The 21,335-nt window shown below is 44.2% G+C and overlaps 1 protein-coding gene across 1 annotated transcript in view; it reads left to right on the top strand.

Moving 5' to 3' along the window:
- The window catches only part of ADGRL4 (adhesion G protein-coupled receptor L4), a 166,474-nt gene that overhangs the window by 133,774 nt on the left and 11,365 nt on the right, over window positions 1-21,335 (top strand). Inside the window, exons 12-15 of the mRNA XM_073544869.1 lie at window positions 4,495-4,715; window positions 4,808-4,874; window positions 11,125-11,216; window positions 16,282-16,450. Coding sequence (XP_073400970.1) covers window positions 4,495-4,715; window positions 4,808-4,874; window positions 11,125-11,216; window positions 16,282-16,450 — 549 coding nt within the window. The remainder of the gene's footprint in view (window positions 1-4,494; window positions 4,716-4,807; window positions 4,875-11,124; window positions 11,217-16,281; window positions 16,451-21,335) is intronic.

Genomic DNA, 21,335 nt, shown 5'->3' with positions numbered 1-21,335 from the left:
ATGGAGAAGTCGTAAACGGAACCTGTCTTCTGATTCACGCTGCCTGAACCCCAGAGTTATTGCAGCACAGCATGTTTTACTCTGAAACTTTGCAGCATTTCAGAAAAAAAATTACTTTGCAAAGATGGCCAGGGACTATGTGCGTTGGACGAGTGATCCAACCAGTGGCTTCTCCCGGGCTGTCTTCTCAAGACTGACAGGTCTCTCTATGTACACGCACATCAGGGTGGGTCCTGTCCAAGTGTCTGATTCATGCCGCTCATGGTTCAGGCAGCATGCATCGGCTGATACATTCCCTTTCAAATTTGTCGTACACCTCAGATAGTTATTACTTCCAATCCCCCCATATACATGCACACCTGGCTCAGCTGAGCATGCACGAGTTCTGGATGAGGAGAGGGGAGTACGCCAGACACTACTAACTGGAGTCACCTACTAAATTCATGTTGGCTCCTGCATCACCATAAATATTTCAGTAATGCAGAAACTTTAATTTCAGTTTCAGAGGGTGTGGAGACATGGGGGGTCGGCGGGCGCCCTGGTCCACTAGCCAAAACTGCATAGACCAGGGATCGTCCCACCAAATGCCTGCTCTTGCTTTAACGTGGGCATAGCGCTATTCAGACAACTCAGGGTGAGGGTAAAACAGTGTGGCAATGCTTTATTTAACCACAAAACAGGCAGATAGCATATAGAACAGTCCCAGGACAGTACCCCTGATGGTGCACGTGACAGAGTATCACCCTTATGCCGGGATAATGGCAGCTGTTACATCAGAGCTTTCTGGGTCAGCTACCCCATCTGAAGCACGCACAGAGAGAGGAGGCAGCAGCAAGCTTAGGAAGATGATATTCCATTGAGGTATGAGGCCAGATGACCCAAGAGTCAAAACCTGGCTTTTCCAAACATATCCATAGTTCAGTGATGGTCAATGGAGCAGATGTGTATTCTTCCAACCGGGGCTGAGGTCCCCTAGGTTGCTTCCTGTAGAATGATAGGTCCGTGTCCCTCATGATGGTGACGTGATGTGATGTATTGGCTACTGTTCTGTCTCTGGTCCTTTGGATGTATGGATGTCTTGGCAGAATCTCTGGCTGTCTCTCTCAGTCTCTCTGTCCAGAGGCATGTAACCTATTTTTATAATTACTTTTTATATTACTTTTCTATGAAACCTGAGAAGCTTTTGTTAATGTTTACACTGGAGATAAGACAATGGTTTGAAATTGCATTTCTCCATCTTTGCTGAGTTTTTCACAAAAATTTGATTGGTGGCAAAACACAAGTTCTGCAATTGCCCTGAACAGATGTGCGTAACACTCTGAGGTCTCCTAGGACTGAATCCAACTCATGACAAACACTTTGTTCCAAACACAACCTTAATAATGTCACAGTGACCTCCATATATATGCCTATCTGTAAATGGATGATAACTATTCTTCACTGCTGAGCTGTCACACACTCTGGGATGTTAATTCAGTGTTTTGTAAATTATGGAAGAGAAAAAAAGCTGGTACTTCTCTTGGTTTTCTTTATATGTTTTTCATAAAAAGTCACATTGCTGTCCCAACTAAATATGTATATCACAAAGAAGAGCCAAGAAGACATACACCAAATGCAGGGATCACCATAGAAAAGTTACCAATTTTATTACATAGGATACACAAGACACCAAAAGTTTGTTAAAAACATTTAAAATAGACAAAGGTTATTAGACATAACCTATAGACCTGGGAGCAATAACAAGCCCTATATAACATCACCCAATTATATACACATGATGTGTGCAGCAAGTCCACGTAATAAATATAATGTGTGTAATACACTAAGCCCTGTACAGAAAAAATATCTAAGTGTATATTGTTGCTAAGTGCATCAATTTAGGTACATCAACAACCATGTAATGAGTGCAAATATCTTAGAATATACACAGAAAGAGGAGGGATGTAAAAAACACACGATAGGATCACAGTCAAACACATCAAGGTAAAGTATTGCTGCATCAAATACTAGTCCAGTATAATAAACTATGATATGGGCCACTGCATTAACCCGTGTCCAGTATGTAAAAATGAACTATCGGGTTGAAGAGAGCCAAAACACTTATCAAATAAATCAGAGATTAAACCTCCCTTCCCATATACTTTACCACCCAAGACAGCAGGCTGGTCGAATAATGACGGACATGCTCACTGAATACAAATGGCCATCATACATGAATAGGTGCGAGAGGGCCAGGGACTGCGCCCATAACCCGACGCGTGTCGTCACAATTGTGACTTCATCAGGGGCAGAGTAAAGTGGTGGCACTTGTAGATCCACTAAGCTTAAATATGCACAGTAATTCAGTTAAGTCATAGCAGCTGCGGAGACTCGCCGCTCGGCGTACGCACCAGCCTCCAGGTGGTAGCGTGTAATCACTGAAGTGGAAGCCACAAGGGCGCATAAGATGGACCAGTGTCATAGAAACCATAGACGCTGTATGGTAGTGATAAGAGCGCATGTCAGAAAAGGGAGTAGTGAGTCACAGAGACTTTTACTTCCGCGCCTGCGCAATGGCTCTGGAAGGTCCTGTCTCTGTCTTTTAGAATGCAGTCATGTGACCTATTTTGGCAGGTCCTGATGCTGAAATGTAGCGCTACTTAAACCAATATATCTTTCTGTTATAACCATAGGGTAAAACAACTGGACTTAGATAACGGCGGTCTAGTACATTCAATTATAGTGCAGAGCAAAGTTTATAATAATGTAGCGCTACTTAGACAAATGGGTCTTTCTGTTATAACCATATAAAAAGGTCAAGCAAATGAACCTAGATAGCTAAACTAAATATGTCTGACACATTCCCGGCGTGGTCCACGTCCTTAGTCATAGAGGACAATGCCAGAAACGCATCAGAGATGTTCACTTGGCACAGCAATATAACTTTTTAATGGAAAGCAAATAAGAAAAATCACGTTTTAATTACCTATGGAAGTAGCAGCTTTTTTTATATTCTATATGCTGTGCTGAAAGCCAGCAGTGAAGCGACACCTTAATATATCATCACAAAAAGACAACCTGAAGCTATAATACCATAAAATTTCGAAATTTTATTGGAATACATTTTAAAAAATGTGGTACATCAATATGATTACGCATGCTCTGTTGGAAGAAGCAGAACGCGAAACGCGCGTCGGGGTGCCACGTTCCATAAAGGTATAGAGTATTTCACTCAGCTGTTTTCCATGATATATTTTTTTGCTGCATACTTTTTTAGTTGCACTTATTATTATGTATTATAAGTAATTCACTTTTGAGAATACTTGATCTTTTCATGCAAACCAGCTGTTTTTCCTGGATAGGAGTTATATGTAGGTGATCCAACCCCGTTGTCCATTATGCACTTTAAGCGATATATTCAGCCTTAATTGAATTTTTGGTCTTATTGAAGCCGGTTTCTTTCAGCTCTCTATGCACTTAGCACTTATTTTCATAACCGACTAACTAGCTGTTAATATATTGCATGCATGTACTTTTTTCAGTAGCGGGACTGTATACCTAATATTTTAGTCTCACATACCCTACCAGGTTCTCTGTGATTTCCCTAGTGACTGTTTTTTTGCATTTTTTGTCCCCATCTTTTAATCATATTGATGTACCACATTTTTTAAAATGTATTCTAATAAAATGTCATAATTTTATGATATTATAGCTTCCGGTTTTCTTTTTGTGATGATTTGTATTTGGAGGCTGCCATCTACCTAGGTAATTTCTGGTTTTTGAAGTTTACCTTAATATATCAGCATGGAAAAATTTACACATGTGGCAAGTCCAGCAAATACTTTATTATATACTATGGATTGTTTAATCACCTACCCTTTTTCTAAGGTTCAACAGTGAGATCTGACGTCCTTTCACAATCCATGCTCACACTAAAATGGCAGCTGCATTCCTTGCCTTGGCTTTCATACAGGCTCTTCAGTCATTCCTGATTGTCTTTGCTGTACCATTTGATGTGAAAGCTGCTAGCTGTTATGGAAAGTCTACCTGGCTGCCACTGAGGTCATGAATTCCTTCTCTGCCTGATGCAATATTCTGCAATGTTTAATGGCGATGGGTAATTTTTGGGGGGACGGTTTGCGTATATCAAATTGCAACTTGTTCAAACTTGCCTGGTCCAGAGCATTGACTAAAAGTTCGATTTGCATAAAATCGATTTGCTAATCTCTAGTTTGCGCCTAACGTACTGCACTGTTACTAGATATAAAAGCATTCACTGGATATAACTGTAAGTATTGCCGGAAGGGCAACATTATAAGGAATTCTTCATAATAACATACATGCTTAGCGTAGATGTAGAATGTTGATATTTGCAGAAAAAAATGCTTTACAGTATAAGAGTAAAGAGTAACAAACACTTGTCAATATTCAGTATATGAAGATTTCAGGAAAGTACTAGTAAGGTAACAGTTACCTGACGGCGGACGATGCAACGTGAATATGTCACTGTTCCAGGTTCTTTGTGCCGTCATTGCGGGGTCGCTCCATTACTTCTTCCTCGCTGCGTTTGCTTGGATGTGCATTGAGGGGATCCACCTGTATCTCATCGTGGTCGGAGTCATTTACAACCGAGGATTCCTACACAAGAATTTTTACATTTTCGGATACTGCAGCCCGGCCGTCGTGGTCGGTGTTTCGGCCGTGTTGGGATACAAGTATTACGGCACAGATAAAGTGTAAGTGTATCTACATTGTGGCACTTGGTTTTCAGATGTATTTTCCCAACAGGATAAATTATTGATGCTGTGATATTTTATTTATTTTGAAGATGTTGGCTGAGCACGGAGAATAATTTTATATGGAGTTTTATTGGGCCGGCCTGTCTCATCATTCTCGTGAGTACAACATTCCTTTTTTTATTAATATTCTCCAGTGTTTTATTGGAGTATTTTGATTTAAGTAAGATTAAGAGGATTGTTTAACAGCATATTGCACGGATCTGAGATGTGCCCGTAACCCATTGCTTTCAATGAAAAAATTGCTACTGGGTGTTCCCCTACCTTGTAAATTCAGGGCTACTGAAAGCCTGACCGGGCACCGGATCCCGGGAGAGATAAGACATGAGCTACCAATGGGACAAATAGAGTTTAGGGGCCATGCAAGAAAGTTTATTATTTTTCCCAGTGTCCTTGCAGTCCAGAGAACCAGAAATTATAAGTGTGGTCAACTCGCTGCAAAAAAGTAATCAAAGTTCTAATTCCAATCTATTCCTTCTTTTTCTCCTACACACATGCACGCTCAGCTAGGCTAAATGTGAACGTGTTTTCCATTATCGGAGAAGGAGAATAAATCAGACACCTCAAGCAAAGGATTGGGCATGTGGAATCTCAGCATGCCCCATCATTCATTTTAATAAATAATAATAATCTTTATATAGCGCTAACATATTCCGCAGCGCTTTACAGTTTGCACACATTATCATCACTGTCCCCGATGGGGCTCACAATCTAAATTCAGTATGTCTTTGGAACGTGGGAGGAAACCAGAGTGCCCGGAGGAAACCCACGCAAACATGGGGAGAACATACAAACTCCTTGCAGATGTTGTCCTTGGTGGGATTGGAACCCAGGACTCCAGCGCTGTAAGGCTGCAGTGCTAACCACTGAGCCACCATACTGCCCAAACATCATCTGAAAAGGAAAAATTACCACTACTGTCAGTAGTCACAGAGGCATTTAGAAGGTTGGCAATGAGAAGGGGGGTCTTTTCTGATGCCTATTACCCCCATATTGCACTGCACATATGACAGCCAGGGGTAAACTGAAGCCCCCACATCCGCCATGTTACTACACCTATGTAGCCCTGCCTGTATCTGAGCTTTAGAGGTCAGTAACTTTACACTATGCTGCAATATTACAGTATTGCAATGGATTTTAGAAGCCATCAAGTCCTTAAGGAGACTAATAAAAATATACATAAAAAATACTTGCAAAAATAAGAAAAAAATATGAAAATGTAGATATATTTATACATATAAGCTTTATCTAGAATGAAAATAAAGTAAAAGTTAGCATATTTAAGTGTCGGAACAAATATAATATCAGAATATTTGTCCCAAATGGTGATTGACAAATTGAAAAAAAAAGTATGAAGATGGCAGAATGGCTGATTTGTAGTCACTGTGATAAAAGTGAAGATAAATGACATCAGAAAGTTGCTTGGACCCCAACACGATAATGATTAAACTTATGGCTTGTACAATAAAAAAACAGATCTCAAACAACTTTCAACTGAAAAATTTTAAAATTATAGCTCTCGGAAAGTGAGGAGGAAAAACGAAAAGCAAAGAGAAGCCCATTGGGATTTTGACGGCTAAAGGGTCGGCATAGAACTGGAGTCAGACCAGCAAGGTGGTCCTATAGGTCCTCCTCTTCTCCATGCACACCACTAGGGTTGGAAGACACCTAAAGTCAAGTCAATTTTAACAATTCATTTGTGCTCTTTTAAGTGTCTGGATAGTTTTTTTTAATGTTTTTTCTCTGGTGGGAGGGTAATCATTGCAACTGGAACTTTTGAAAGCATAAAATAAAGTTTGATGAGTTGGCCCGTACTTTGGAAAACTCGGCAGGAGGTTTAGGAATAAACTGTATCAGGAGTCTGGTAATCCGCTACTTCAGGCATTGCGTTGTATCGCCGGTTATTGGGGATCGGACGTCTCCGAGGATTACACTGTCATCTTCATGATCCACAAATTCCCATGTGCCCTGTAATCATCACAGTTATTTTTCACCCCAGTTGTAGCATCGTACAGAAGCCGACTATTTCACATGAACAGACACTTGTTGACTTGCAGACCTGGCACATCGAGAAAAATTGTTCCTGTGGATCAGCGTGCGGTCTGTTAAGTTGTTGTATTTGGCTTAAAAACTCACCGTAAACTTTTCTGACCTAACAGAGGTCTCGGCAAAAGTTATTTCCTCCATAATCTTACATACTTTATGCTTGATTATGTTCCAGGGCGACATGATCTGATTTGGCTGTCTGTTTTGCATCATCAGCATATTTTCTCGGGCTTTTTTCGTGTCCGAGGTTTGTTTATAGGTCATAATAAAATATAGAAAAACAGGTGAAAGAAAAGGAGAAAATTCTGACTTTACAATGGGAGCTTTAACTCTGAATAATGTGAGTTCATCCGAAACAGTAAATGTTTTATGGGGGGTTGAAGTTGCAGAAGATGCAAAATTTTGCAGATTTTTAAAAGAGACAATTATTTCTTCTTCCAAAATCTGGAATACTGGGTAACAAACATCATTGCCAAATTCCTGTAAGGGAGGGTGTTTTTGAAACTTTACAGAACTGCTAAACTTCGAGGTAACTGAAGCGATGAAGTGAGGAATGAAAGCTCAAATGTTCCTCTTTTAGAAATTGATTATTTTCTTATAGGCAAAGTCTGCAAATAGAAAGTTCTGGAAAGATCTCCCAGATCACAATAAATGCCACAATTGAATAATTGGATAAGTAATTTTCTGTAAAAGATACAATAACTTCAAAAATTCCACCAAATACAGAATCCTCAGCAGTGAAATAACAACGCCAAGAAAAAGTGATGTATGATGGAGATCACAGGACGTAGAGGCAGTGGTCTATAAATGGTGGAAAAAGGAAAACATTGCCTAAACCTCTGGATTTATTTATATATTCTAGAGTCTGAGACACGTGCAGAAATCCCGACACCTTCGGCCTCGGCCGCTATTACTGAGGCTATTAATGGTCGTCTGAGGAAGGTTAGGGTTAGGGTTAGGGTTAGTCATGCTAAATGCATGACTCAATATTGAAATGCAATGTGGTGCAATTTTCAGTGATGAGGAGAGCACAGTTGTGGCCAAAAGTTTTGAGCCTCTCACAACTTTAGATTTAGTTTTAGAACTTTTCATCAGATGTTTCCAGGCTGATTAATTCTCAGGTTCTGCGGCCGAGGAACCGAAATGTCTGTGTTTTGTTCCCTGAGCCACTTAGTTCTCACTTTTGCCTTGTGACCTGGTCTTCATCATGCAGGAAAAAGCATCATCACCCCATTGTCCTGGATGATAGGAGAAGTTGTTCTTGGAGGAGGTTTAGATCCGATTCTTTATTCAAGACTGTGTTTTTAGGAAAAATTGTGAGTGACCCCCTCCATTGATGAGAAACCCCAACCCATTGTGAGAAGCCCCCACACATTGTGAGCGATCCCCTCCATGGATGAGAAGCCCCCACACATTGTGAGTGACCCCCTCCATTGATGAGAAACCCCAACCCATTGTGGGTGACCGCCCTCTATGGATGAGCAGCCCCCACACATTGTAAGTGACCCCCCTCCATGGATGAGAAGCCTCCACAAATTGTGAGTGAACCCCTCCATGGATGAGAAGTCCCCGCACATTGTGAGTGATCTCCTTCCATGGATGAGAAGCCCCCACACATTGTGAGTGACCCCCTCGATGGATGAGAAGTCCCCACACATTGTGAGTGATCCCCTCCATGGATGAGAAGCCCCCACACATTGTGAGTGAACCCCTCCATGGATGAGAAGCCCCCGCACATTGTGAGTGATCCCTCCATGGATGAGAAGCCCCCACAAATTGTGAGTGATCCCCTCCATGGATGAGAAGCCCCCACACATTGTGAGTGATCCCCTCCATGGATGAGAAGCCCCCACACATTGTGAGTGATCCCCTCCATGGATGAGAAGCCCCCGCACATTGTGAGTGATCCCCTCCATGGATGAGAAGCCCCCACACATTGTGAGTGACCCCTCCATGGATGAGAAGCCCCGCACATTGTGAGTGAACCCCTCCATGGATGAGAAGCCCCCGCACATTGTGAGTGACCCCCTCCATGGATGAGAAGCCCCCACACATTGTGAGTGACCCCCTCCATGGATGAGAAGCCCCCACACATTGTGAGTGATCCCCTCCATGGATGAGAAGCCCCCACACATTGTGAGTGACCCCCTCCATGGATGAGAAGCCCCGGCACATTGTGAGTGATCCCCTCCATGGATGAGAAGCCCCCACACATTGTGAGTGACCCCCTCCATGGATGAGAAGCCCCCGCACATTGTGAGTGATCCCCTCCATGGATGAGAAGCCCCCGCACATTGTGAGTGATCCCCTCCATGGATGAGAAGCCCCCACACATTGTGAGTGACCCCTCCATGGATGAGAAGCCCCCACACATTGTGAGTGACCCCCTCCATGGATGAGAAGCCCCCACACATTGTGAGTGAACCCCTCCATGGATGAGAAGCCCCCACACATTGTGAGTGACCCCCTCCATGGATGAGAAGCCCCTACACATTGTGAGTGACCCGCTCCATGGATGAGAAGCCCCCACACATTGTGAGTGATCCCCTCCATGGATGAGAAGCCCCGCACATTGTGAGTGAACCCCTCCATGGATGAGAAGCCCCCACACATTGTGAGTGACCCCTCCATGGATGAGAAGCCCCCACACATTGTGAGTGACCCCCTCCATGGATGAGAAGCCCCGCACATTGTGAGTGAACCCCTCCATGGATGAGAAGCCCCCACACATTGTGAGTGACCCCCTCCATGGATGAGAAGCCCCCACACATTGTGAGTGACCCCCTCCATAGATGAGAAGCCCCCACACATTGTGAGTGATCCCCTCCATGGATGAGAAGCCCCCACACATTGTGAGTGACCCCCTCCATGGATGAGAAGCCCCGGCACATTGTGAGTGAACCCCTCCATGGATGAGAAGCCCCCACACATTGTGAGTGACCCCTCCATGGATGAGAAGCCCCGCACATTGTGAGTGACCCCTCCATGGATGAGAAGCCCCGCACATTGTGAGTGAACCCCTCCATGGATGAGAAGCCCCCACACATTGTGAGTGATCCCCTCCATGGATGAGAAGCCCCCACACATTGTGAGTGAACCCCTCCATGGATGAGAAGCCCCCGCACATTGTGAGTGATCCCCTCTATGGATGAGAAGCCCCCTCACATTGTGAGTGACCCCCCCCATGGATGAGAAGCCCCCGCACATTGTGAGTGATCCCCTCCATGGATGAGAAGCCCCCACACATTGTGAGTGATCCCCTCCATGGATGAGAAGCCCCCACATTGTGAGTGACCCCCTCCATGGATGAGAAGCCCCCACACATTGTGAGTGACCCCTCCATGGATGAGAAGCCCCGCACATTGTGAGTGAACCCCTCCATGGATGAGAAGCCCCCACACATTGTGAGTGATCCCCTCCATGGATGAGAAGCCCCCACACATTGTGAGTGAACCCCTCCATGGATGAGAAGCCCCCGCACATTGTGAGTGATCCCCTCTATGGATGAGAAGCCCCCTCACATTGTGAGTGACCCCCCCCATGGATGAGAAGCCCCCGCACATTGTGAGTGATCCCCTCCATGGATGAGAAGCCCCCACACATTGTAAGTGACCCCCTCCATGGATGAGAAGCCCCCGCACATTGTGAGTGATCCCTCTATGGATGAGAAGCCCCCACACATTGTGAGTGACCCCCCCATGGATGAGAAGCCCCCGCACATTGTGAGTGAGCCCCTCCATGGATGAGAAGCCCCCACACATTGTGAGTGAACCCCTCCATGGATGAGAAGCCTCCACACATTGTGAGTGACCCCCTCCATGGATGAGAAGCCCCACACATTGTGAGTGATCCCCTCCATGGATGGTAAGCCCCCACACATTGTGAGGGATCCCCTCCATGGATGAGAAGCCCCCACACATTGTGAGTGATCCCCTCCATGGATGAGAAGCCCCCACACATTGTGAGTGATCCCCTCCATGGATGAGAAGACCCCACACATGAGTGCTCTCAGGATATGTTACTTTCGGCGTCACCTTCTCTTCTCTGAACAATCATCTTATAGATGTCCCAAGCAGTGTGAGGGGCTTCATCAGAGAAATAACTTTACCCTTCTCCCACCATCCTCTGTAGGCCGATCCCTGGACTTCCTGCAGAATCTGTCTGTGCAGGGATTGGACTGTAGTGGTCTGAAAGATTGATAGCTGAAATGTTACAAATAAGGAGAGAGGAGGGAAGACTTTGCGCTGTTCATTATGTGTACATTCGTTTATGTTCTTCTGTCTTTGTATTGTTACATTTTCAGGTTAACCTGATGGCATTTGGAGTCATCATATACAAAGTTTTCCGTCATACTGCAATGTTGAAGCCAGAAGTTAGTTGCTACGAAAACATAAGGTAAAGGATGAACATTTAGGTCAAAATGGCCAGTTTATAGAAAAAAATAAAAGTGTAATAAAGACATTTAGCTACAGTGGCTTTGGAAAGTATTCACTCCCATTGACATTTTTCACAACCTGGAATTTCACTGTTTTTTGGAGGGTTTGTATCAGCAAACAATAAAAGGAGAAGACAACTGTAATCTTCAGTGTGCATAATTATTCACCTCCTAAAGTCAGTACTTTGTAGAGCCTCCTTTTGCAGCAATTACAGCTGCAAGTCGCTTTGGAAAAGTCTCTATGATCTTTCCACATTTTGCCACAGGATTTTTTGTCCATTCCTCAGGGCAAAACTGCTCCAGCTCCTTCACGTTAGATGTTTCCTCTGGTGAACAGCGATCTTCATGTCTGACCACAGATTCTCCATTGGATTAAGGTCTGGGCTGTGACTCGGCCACTCCAGAACATTTACACGTTTCCCCTTACACCCCTCGAGTGTTGCATTAGCAGTATGCTTTGGGTCATTGTCTGTTGGAAGGTGAACCTCTGTCCCAGTCTCAAATCACTGACTACAATATGACGCTAAGGATCAGAGGACACTCACCACGGGTGGAAGGCAATTCTGGCAGCTAAATAGAAAAGGGTTCTTTACAGTTAGAGCAGTCAGACCGTGGAATGGCCGACACTATAACAGCTTTTATACAAGGGCTGGGTGATTTCCTCATTACACAGAACATTGCTGGTTATAGTTAAATTAGTGACAAAATGAGCAATTGGTGGAGACAGGTTGAACTTGATGGATCGGGGTCCTTTTTCAACCTACGTAACTATGTACAGTGGGGGAAATAAGTATTTGACCCCTTGCTAATTTTGTAAGTTTGCCCTCTGACAAAGACATGAACAGTGTATAATTTTTAGGGTAGGTTAATTTTTAACATTGAGAGGTAGAATATCAAAAATAAAATCCAGAAAATCACATTGTATAAATTATATAAATGTATTTGCATTTTGCAGAGAAAAATAAGTATTTGACCCCCTACCAACCATTAAGAGTTGCGGCTCCTACAGACCAGTTAGACCATGTGCACACGATGCAGATTTGCAGCGTTTCCGCAGCGGATTTTACCGCGCAGAAACGTTGCATATCCGCATTGTGATGTACAGTACCTTTGAAATGAATGAAAAAAAAAAAAACGCTGTGCAGAAGCTGCGGATTTTTCCGCGCGGTTTTCCTGCGGTACAAAATCCGCAGCATGTTACTTCTTTTGTGCGGTTTTCTATCTCCCCTGTTACCAAATCCGCAGGGGGAAGACCGCAATGGAAAACCGCACAAAAACCGCATGAAAACCGCGTGAAAAATGGAAGAAATCCGCAGGAAAAATGCAGGTCATTTGACCTGCGGTTTTCTTCCATTCTGCACGGAGAAATCCGCAGGGCTCAAAACTCCGTCTGCACTCAGCCTTAGACGCTCCTAATCAGCTCATTACCTGCATTAAAGACAGCTGTCTTACATAGTCATCTTTATCACGAAACAATCACTGACCTCAGGGAGACCAGTCAAAGAAAACACTGCGGCAGCCGGCAAAGGCGCTTAATCATTGAAATCCTAGGTGCAATGCTCCATGGGAAATACAAATATGCAAATAAAGTTCGCGGAGCCTCATTTAAGAGTCTCAAACACGGGACTAGCAAGATCTTCCTCCAGGGAAGGACCCAGCCAAGAAGTGGCTCCTTTCAGAAACCACCATGGGTCCTTCCCTGGAGGAAGATCTGGCTAGTCCCGTATTTGAGACTCTTAAATGATGCTCCACAGACTTTATTTGCATATTTGTATTTCCCAGGGAGCAATGCACCTAGGATTTCACTGATTGAGCTCCTTTGCCGGCTGCCGCAGTGAGGTCAGTGATTGTTTCATGATGTTGGTCTACTAGGCATTGCTCCCACCAATCCAGCATCCTACTCCACACTGATGAGGGGCAACACCCCGAAACATCTGTCTGTGGATGGATACCTGGCCTTGGTATTTCCCTTGTCATATCTGTAAACTCGTAAAGAGCTGGATATTGACTTAAAGGGCCACTTAATATGGTGGTAATGGTGGTTTCCGAAAGGAGCCACTCCTTGGCTGGGTCCTTCCCTGGAGGAAGATCTGGCTAGTCCCATGTTTGAGACTCTTAAATGAGGCTCCACGGACTTTATTTGCATATTTGTATTTCCCATGGAGCAATGCACCTAGGATTTCACTGATTGAGTGCCTTTGCCGGCTGCCGCAGTGTTTTCTTTGACTGGTCTCCCTGAGGTCAGTGATTGTTTGGTGAAGTTGTTCTACTAGGCATTGCTCCCACCTATCCAGAATCCTACTCCACACTGATGAGGGGCAACACCCCGAAACAGCTGTCTGTGGATGGATACCTGGCCTTGGTATTTCCTTTGTCATATCTGTAAACTCGTAAAGAGCTGGATATTGACTTAAAGGGCCACTTAATATGGTGGTAATGGTGGTTTCCGAAAGGAGCTACTCCTTGGCTGGGTCCTTCCCTTGAGGAAGATCTGGCTAGTCCCGTGTTTGAGACTCTTAAATGAGGCTCCACGGACTTTATTTGCATATTTATAGTCATCTTTATAAAAGACTCCTGTCTACAGACTCAATTAATCAGTCAGAGTCTAACCTCTACAACATGGGCAAGACCAAAGAGCTTTCTAAGGATGTCAAGGTCAAGATCATACACCTGCACAAAGCTGGAATGGGCTACAAAACCACAAGTAAGACGCTGGGTGAGACGGAGACAACTGTTGGTGTTAGTAAGAAAATAGAAGAAATACAAAATGACTGTCAATCAACATCGATCTGGGGCACCATGCAAAGTCTCACCTCTTGGGGTATCCTTGATCATGAGGAAGGTGAGAGATCAGCCTAAAACCTAAAACCACACAGGGGGAACTTGTTAACGATCTCAAGGCAGCTGGGACCATAGTCACCAAGAAAACCATTGGTAACACATTACGCCATAAAGGTTTACAATCCTGCAGTAAGGTCCCCCTGATCCAGAAGGCACATGTGCAGGCCCATCTGAAGTCTGCCAATGAACACCTGGATGATTCTGTGAGTGATTGGGAGAAGGTGCTGTGGTCAGAGGAGACAAAATTGACGTCTTCGGCATTAACTCAACTCGCCGTGTTTGGAGGAAAAGAAATGCTGCCTATGACCCAAAGAACACCATCCCCACTGTCAAGCACGGAGGTGGAAACATTATGTTTTGAGGGTGTTTATCTGCTGAGGGCACAGGACTACTTCACCGCATCAATGGGGGAATGGATGGAGCCATGTACTGTAAAATCCTTAGGGACAACCTCCTTCCCTCCACCAGGGCATTGAAAATGGGTCATGGCTGGGTCTTCCAGCAAGACAATGAATCAAAACATACAGCCAAGGCCACAAAGGAGTGGCTCAAAAAGAAGCACATTAAGGTCATGGAGTGGCCTAGCCAGTCTCCAGACCTTAATTTCATAGGAAACTTATGGAGGGAGTTGAAGCTCCGAGTTGCCAAGCGATAGCCTCAAAATCTTAATGATTCAGAGATGATCTGCAAAGAGAAGTGGAGCAAAATTCCTCCTGACATGTGAACAAACCTCATCATCAACTACAACAAACATCTGACTGCTGGGCTTGCCAACAAGGGTTTTGCCACCAAGTATTAAGTCTTGTTTGCCAGAGGAATCAAATACTTATTTCCCCCACTGTAACTATGTCACTATGTACAGTTTATGCCAATTTTTAGTTATTTGATCCCATAAATGTAATTTATGTCTATATTTTTCTCACTTAGTTTCACCATCCTTGACTATTTAGTGCTGATGCATCACATACAAATCGGATTACACAAATATTTACACACCGGTTATAATATAACAAAATATGTAAAAAGCCAAGGGGTATGGGGTGTGAATACTTATGCAAATCACTGTAAAAAAAATGCATATTTAAAAACATAAACGATGATGAACAATTCCTATGGAAGAATACAAACTCAGCTCCATCATCTTTCTGTGACTCTTTTTTACCTTGTCCTGTGCAATATGTGGCAAACACAATCCCGCAACACAATTCTCCCGGTCAGTGCGATTACAGCAACGACAAACTGACAAAAGTGTTTTATTATTTTAAATATGTAAAATCATGAACTTTGTAAAAGACACTTTGGTTTGTGTTGCCATTTTTCTGAGACTCATAACTTTTTATTTTACCAGCTGTCATTTATCTTTGTAATATTTTGTGGTACGTCTGACATTTTAGTTTTCTTTCTATCATTTATTGGGAGGGAGGGGGGAGATGCAGCTTCCAGTGTTTTCTTTTTTTTTACAACATTTATTTACAGGTTAAATAATTATATGTGTTGATAAATTGGACTTTTACAAAAGCACAACTATCCCAATATGTTAAATTTTTCATTTTTGATATTTGTGGATGGTGAAAAGAGTTTAAGCCTCCGAAAAGTTAGGAAGTGCAAAGCCACATACTGGTGGCAAGTGGTCGACTCCCAAAAGTGTCCCTTGCTCCAGCTGTAAGAGCCATATTGTCAGAGCCCGGTGCCATCATACGTTCGTCTGCTTCTCGGATGGCACAGAGGCTTCATCGTCTTTTTTCACCCCAATTGTCAGAAAGTTTTTAAAGTTCCTGGAATAAATGAAATGTAAAAGTTTGCTACAAAGTTATCACACAGATTTACATTATTAAACCATCCCGGAACAAGAGATACAGACATCCCCAGATAATTACCTTCTATTCTATATATAAAGATTCATAACCTGCCAGACGATACGAGAAGCGATTTCTCCAAGCTCGGGAACGCTTCACATGATTATTAAAGACAGATTTTGACCCTTGGGAATTGCTGGCAGTAGATTTAGAAGGAAGTCATATGGCGGTGCCAGTCACCGGGGTATAGAAGATCTGCCGGAGACGACTGCTGGAAGCGCTGTGATATCAGAGCACCTACGAGTCGTGTCATGACAGCGCCGTATATCGTGATATGCCCGGCGTCCATGATTACTGGCTGTTGTAATGAATTTCCATTGTAACGCAGGTCCTGTGCACGGGGGTCTCTGGCTCTCCTGTTCCTTCTCGGTGCCACATGGATGTTTGGCGTCCTGCATGTGGTGAATGGGACGGTGGTCACCGCTTACCTCTTCACAATCTCCAATGCCTTCCAGGGAATGTTCATCTTCATCTTCCTATGTGTTTTATCTAAAAAGGTCGGTATAAAATATAATATAAAAATTACTTCCTAAAGATACATAATAGATAGATAGATGATAAATAGATAACTGATAGATAGACAATAGATAGATAATAGATAAATAATAGATAGATAATATACAGTAAATTTATTTAACTATAAATTCTCGCACAGAAGTCACCGAGGGACACTACATCGGAATAAATAGCGAGTTAGTTCCCATGACAACAATGAGAGAAATCAAACTGCAATATGTTATTAATAAATAGAGTTACACTGTTGGGTGAGCTATAAATCACTACTCCTCCCATCCTCCACTGTACTTTGCCTCCTCCACTGTGTGGCGCTTTAGTTTTTCTTTTTATACAAGGTTGATATCAATCTCAGGACACTTCTTTAAGGGTTTGTATCAAATATAAAAGTTTTCTCCTTATCCAGAAGGTCGGTCCCGTGAACAGGGATGTGCAGAGCTCGGAAAGATTGAAGAGGAGTTTGAGAATAAGACCCTGCTCTATTCACTATCCATGGGACCACCAAACATGAGGAGCAGGTCTTGTGGGGTGTTGTCAGTATATATCAGGTCTTGTGGGGTGTTCCCGGTATACAGCAGGTCTTGTGGGGTGTTCCCGGTATACGGAAGGTTTTGCGGGGTGTTCCCGGTTTACAGCAGTTCTTGTAGGGTGTTCCCGGTATACGGCAGGTCTTGTGGGGTGTTCCCGGCATACGGAAGGTCTTGTGGGGTGTTCCCGGTATACGGCAGGTCTTGTGGGGTGTTCCCAGTAAACGAGGGTCTTGTGGGGTGTTCTCGGTATATGGCAGGTCTTGTGGGGTGTTCCTGGTATACAGCAGGTCTTGTGGGATGTTCCCGGCATACGGAAGGTCTTGTGGGGTGTTCCCTGCATATGGCAGGTCTTGTGGGGTGTTCCCAGTAAACGAGGGTCTTGTGGGGTGTTCTCGGTATATGGCAGGTCTTGTGGGGTGTTCCTGGTATACAGCAGGTCTTGTGGGATGTTCCCGGTATACGGAAGGTCTTGTGGGGTGTTCCCGGTATATGGCAGGTCTTGTAGGGTGTTCCCGGTATACGGAAGGTTTTGCGGGGTGTTCCCGGTTTACAGCAGTTCTTGTAGGGTGTTCCCGGTATACGGCAGGTCTTGTGGGGTGTTCCCGGCATACGGAAGGTCTTGTGGGGTGTTCCCGGTATACGGCAGGTCTTGTGGGGTGTTCCCAGTAAACGAGGGTCTTGTGGGGTGTTCTCGGTATATGGCAGGTCTTGTGGGGTGTTCCTGGTATACAGCAGGTCTTGTGGGATGTTCCCAGCATACGGAAGGTCTTGTGGGGTGTTCCCTGCATATGGCAGGTCTTGTGGGGTGTTCCCAGTAAACGAGGGTCTTGTGGGGTGTTCTCGGTATATGGCAGGTCTTGTGGGGTGTTCCTGGTATACAGCAGGTCTTGTGGGATGTTCCCGGTATACGGAAGGTCTTGTGGGGTGTTCCCGGTATATGGCAGGTCTTGTAGGGTGTTCCCGGTATACGGCAGGTCTTGTGGGGGTTCCTGGTATACGGCAAGTCTTGTGGGGTGTTACCTGTATACGGCAGGTCTTGTGGGGTGTTCCCTGCATACGGCAGGTCTTGTGGGGTGTTCCCAGTATACGAGGGTCTTGTGGGGTGTTCCCGGTATATGGCGGGTCTTGTGGAGTGTTCCCAGTATACGGCAGGTCTTGTGGGGTGTTCCCGGTATATGGCAGGTCTTGTGGGGTGTTCCTGGTATACAGAAGGTCTTGTGGGATGTTCCCGGTATACGGAAGGTCTTGTGGGGTGTTCCCGGTATATGGCAGGTCTTGTAGGGTGTTCCCGGTATAAGGCAGGTCTTGTGGGGTGTTCCCGGTATACGGAAGGTCTTGTGGGGTGTTCCCGGTATACGGCAGGTCTTGTGGGGTGTTACCTGTTTACGGCAGGTCTTGTGGGGTGTTCCCTGTATACGGCAGGTCTTGTGGGGTGTTCCCGGTATGCGGCAGGTCTTGTGGGGTGTTCTCTGTATACATCAGGTCTTGTGGGATGTTCTCTGTATACTGCAGTTCTTGTGGGGTGTTCCCAGTATTCGGCAGGTCTTGTGGGGTGTTCCCGGTATACGAAAGGTCTTGTGGGGTGTTCCCGATATACGGCCGGTCTTGTGGGGTGTTCCTGGTATACGGCATCCCTATTCTGGTAGGAATAATTGCCCTCATCCCTATCCTGCTATGATTGGCCCCATCCCAGACCTGGATGCATGGTCCCATCCTTATCCTGGTATGATTGGTCCCATCCGGTCCTTATATGATTGGCCTCATCCTTATTCAGGTATGATTGGACCCATCCCAGTCCTGGAATGATTGGCCCAATCCTTATCCTGGTATGATTGGTCCCATCCTTATCCTGGTATGATTGGTCCCATCCTTATCCTGGTATGCATGGTCCCATCAGAAAAGTTTAAAAAAAACAAACCATTACACTTACCTTCCTCCACTCCCTGGTAGCGTCCTGCTCCGGTGCTAGCAATGCTTTATGCTTGTAAGCAGCGCATGGCAGGGACGTCACTGTCATGCGCTGCTCACAAGCCGAGCACAGCTGCCAGAATACTCACCGGGACTGTTCATTGCAGAGAGCAGTGAGTATTCATTGCTCTTCATTAGCGTGCAGTGTGAGCCGGAGCCTTCTTACTGCTGCCGGTGGTCACATGTGCCAATACTTAAGAGAAATAAATATTCAGAATATTCATTTCTCTTAACTATCGGCACTCCGCCGAAACCGCTCCACCTTCCCACCACAGCCAGAGCCGGTACATCCGTTCTATAAGACGCCCCCCCCCCCCCATTTTCCTCCACATTTTGGGAGGAAAAAAGTGCATCTTATAATCCGAAAAATAAGGTATATGGTGTTAATAATACCACCATACTGATCGCTAAAGGGGTTGAGGTTAAAGTCTATGTAAGTTCAGATTTCTGAATCCTTACAGCGCACACTGTCAGGATTCTCCGGTACCGGCTTTGGGAGCGGTACGTCATGTGAGCACAAGTATGCGATTCTCACACCTCCGGTCACTTTCTGACTAATTGTTGTCATTCATTTTCCCTTTTCCATTGCATTCGGTCCAGACCACCATGACCTCTTATTCCATCCATAACTCGTCCCTGCAAAATGTAGCACACAGACATCTCACTTTATTGATTTTCCAGGACCCTCCTCACATTCTACCACCTCTACACAAACCACAACTTGTGCTGCCTTATAATAATTCCCCTGTGCCTCCATTAATAACGACCCTGTACCTCCTTATAATAATATAATGTCTGTGACATTTGCCAGAATTGCCAGATGGCCAGTCCGGCCCTGGGTATTACATACATCAAACCAAATGCTTGTCCCCGCCGGTGTAAAGGCCGGATATTTAAGTAAAAATGGAGCAATCAGAATGTTTCATCAGTGACAGTGGAACGCAAATGTCACATAACAGGACCGGGAGTATTACACATCCCATCGTGGAACGCAAGGATATTATCAGGGATGAAAGCGACCCTACCAAGGACATGAATGCTCAGTAATCCATGTATAAATGAATGTGAAAAGGAAAAAAGAGAAGTCTAAGTGCAGAAAGATAGTAAAGTGTATATGTGATAAAAGTGCACAGTAAAAACATAAAGAATATTAGATATTAAATATAGTAACATATTACAGTGATAAATTACATGAAATATCACATAAAATTAACAATAAGGAAAAAAAACAGTATATATATATAGTGCACTGATATAGCCACATAAATAAATGATATATATATATATATACAGTCATATGTTAAAGTTTGGGCACCCCTATTAATGTTAACCTTTTTTCTTTATAACAATATTGGTTTTTGCAACAGCTATTTCAGTTTCATATATCTAATAACTGATGGACTCAGTTATATTTCTGGATTCAAATGAGGTTTATTGTACTAACAGAAAATGTGCAATCTGCATTTAAACAAAATTTGACCGGTGCAAAAGTATGGGCACCCTTATCATTTTCTTGATTTGAACACTCCTAACTACTTTTTACTGACTTCCTGAAGCACTAAATTGGTTTTGTAGCCTCATTGAGCTTTGAACTTCATAGCCAGGTGTATCAAATCATGAGAAAAGGTATTTAAGGTGGCCACTTGCAAGTAGTTCTCCTATTTGATTCTCCTATGAAGAGTGGCATCATGGGCTCCTCAAAACAACTCTCAAATGATCTGAAAACAAAGATTATTCAACATAGCTTTTCAGGGGAAGGATACAAAAAGTTGTCTCAGAGATTTAACCTGTCAGTTTCCACTGTGAGGAACATAGTAAGGAAATGGAAGAACACAGGTACAGTTCTTGTTAAGCCCAGAAGTGGCAGGCCAAGAAAAATATCAGAAAGGCAGAGAAGAAGAATGGTGAGAACAGTCAAGGACAATCCACAGACCACCTCCAAAGACCAGCAGCATCATCTTGCTGCAGATGGTGTCACTGTGCATCGGTCAACAATACAGCGCACTTTGCACAAGGAGAAGCTGTATGGGAGAGTGATGCAAAAGAAGCCGTTTCTGCAAGCACGCCACAAACAGAGTCACCTGAGGTCTGCAAAAGCACATTGGGACAAGCCAGTTACATTTTGGAAGAAGGTCCTGTGGACTGATGAAACAAAGATTGAGTTGTTTGGTCATACAAAAAGGCGTTATGCATGGAGGCTAAAAAACACAGCATTCCAAGAAAAACACTTGCTACCCACAGTAAAATTTGGTTGAGGTTCCATCATGCTTTGGGGTTGTGTGGCCAATGCTGGCACCGGGAATCTTGTTAAAGTTGAGGGTCGCATGGATTCAACTCAGTATCAACAGATTCTTGACAATAATGTGCAAGA

The sequence above is a fragment of the Dendrobates tinctorius genome, unplaced genomic scaffold (assembly GCF_039654945.1).
Source record: "Dendrobates tinctorius isolate UK_male_01 unplaced genomic scaffold, ASM3965494v1 ptg000138l, whole genome shotgun sequence".
Lineage (NCBI taxonomy): Eukaryota > Metazoa > Chordata > Amphibia > Anura > Dendrobatidae > Dendrobates > Dendrobates tinctorius.
Note: the sequence above shows the minus strand (reverse complement) of the source record. Positions and strands in the feature narration are given on the sequence as shown.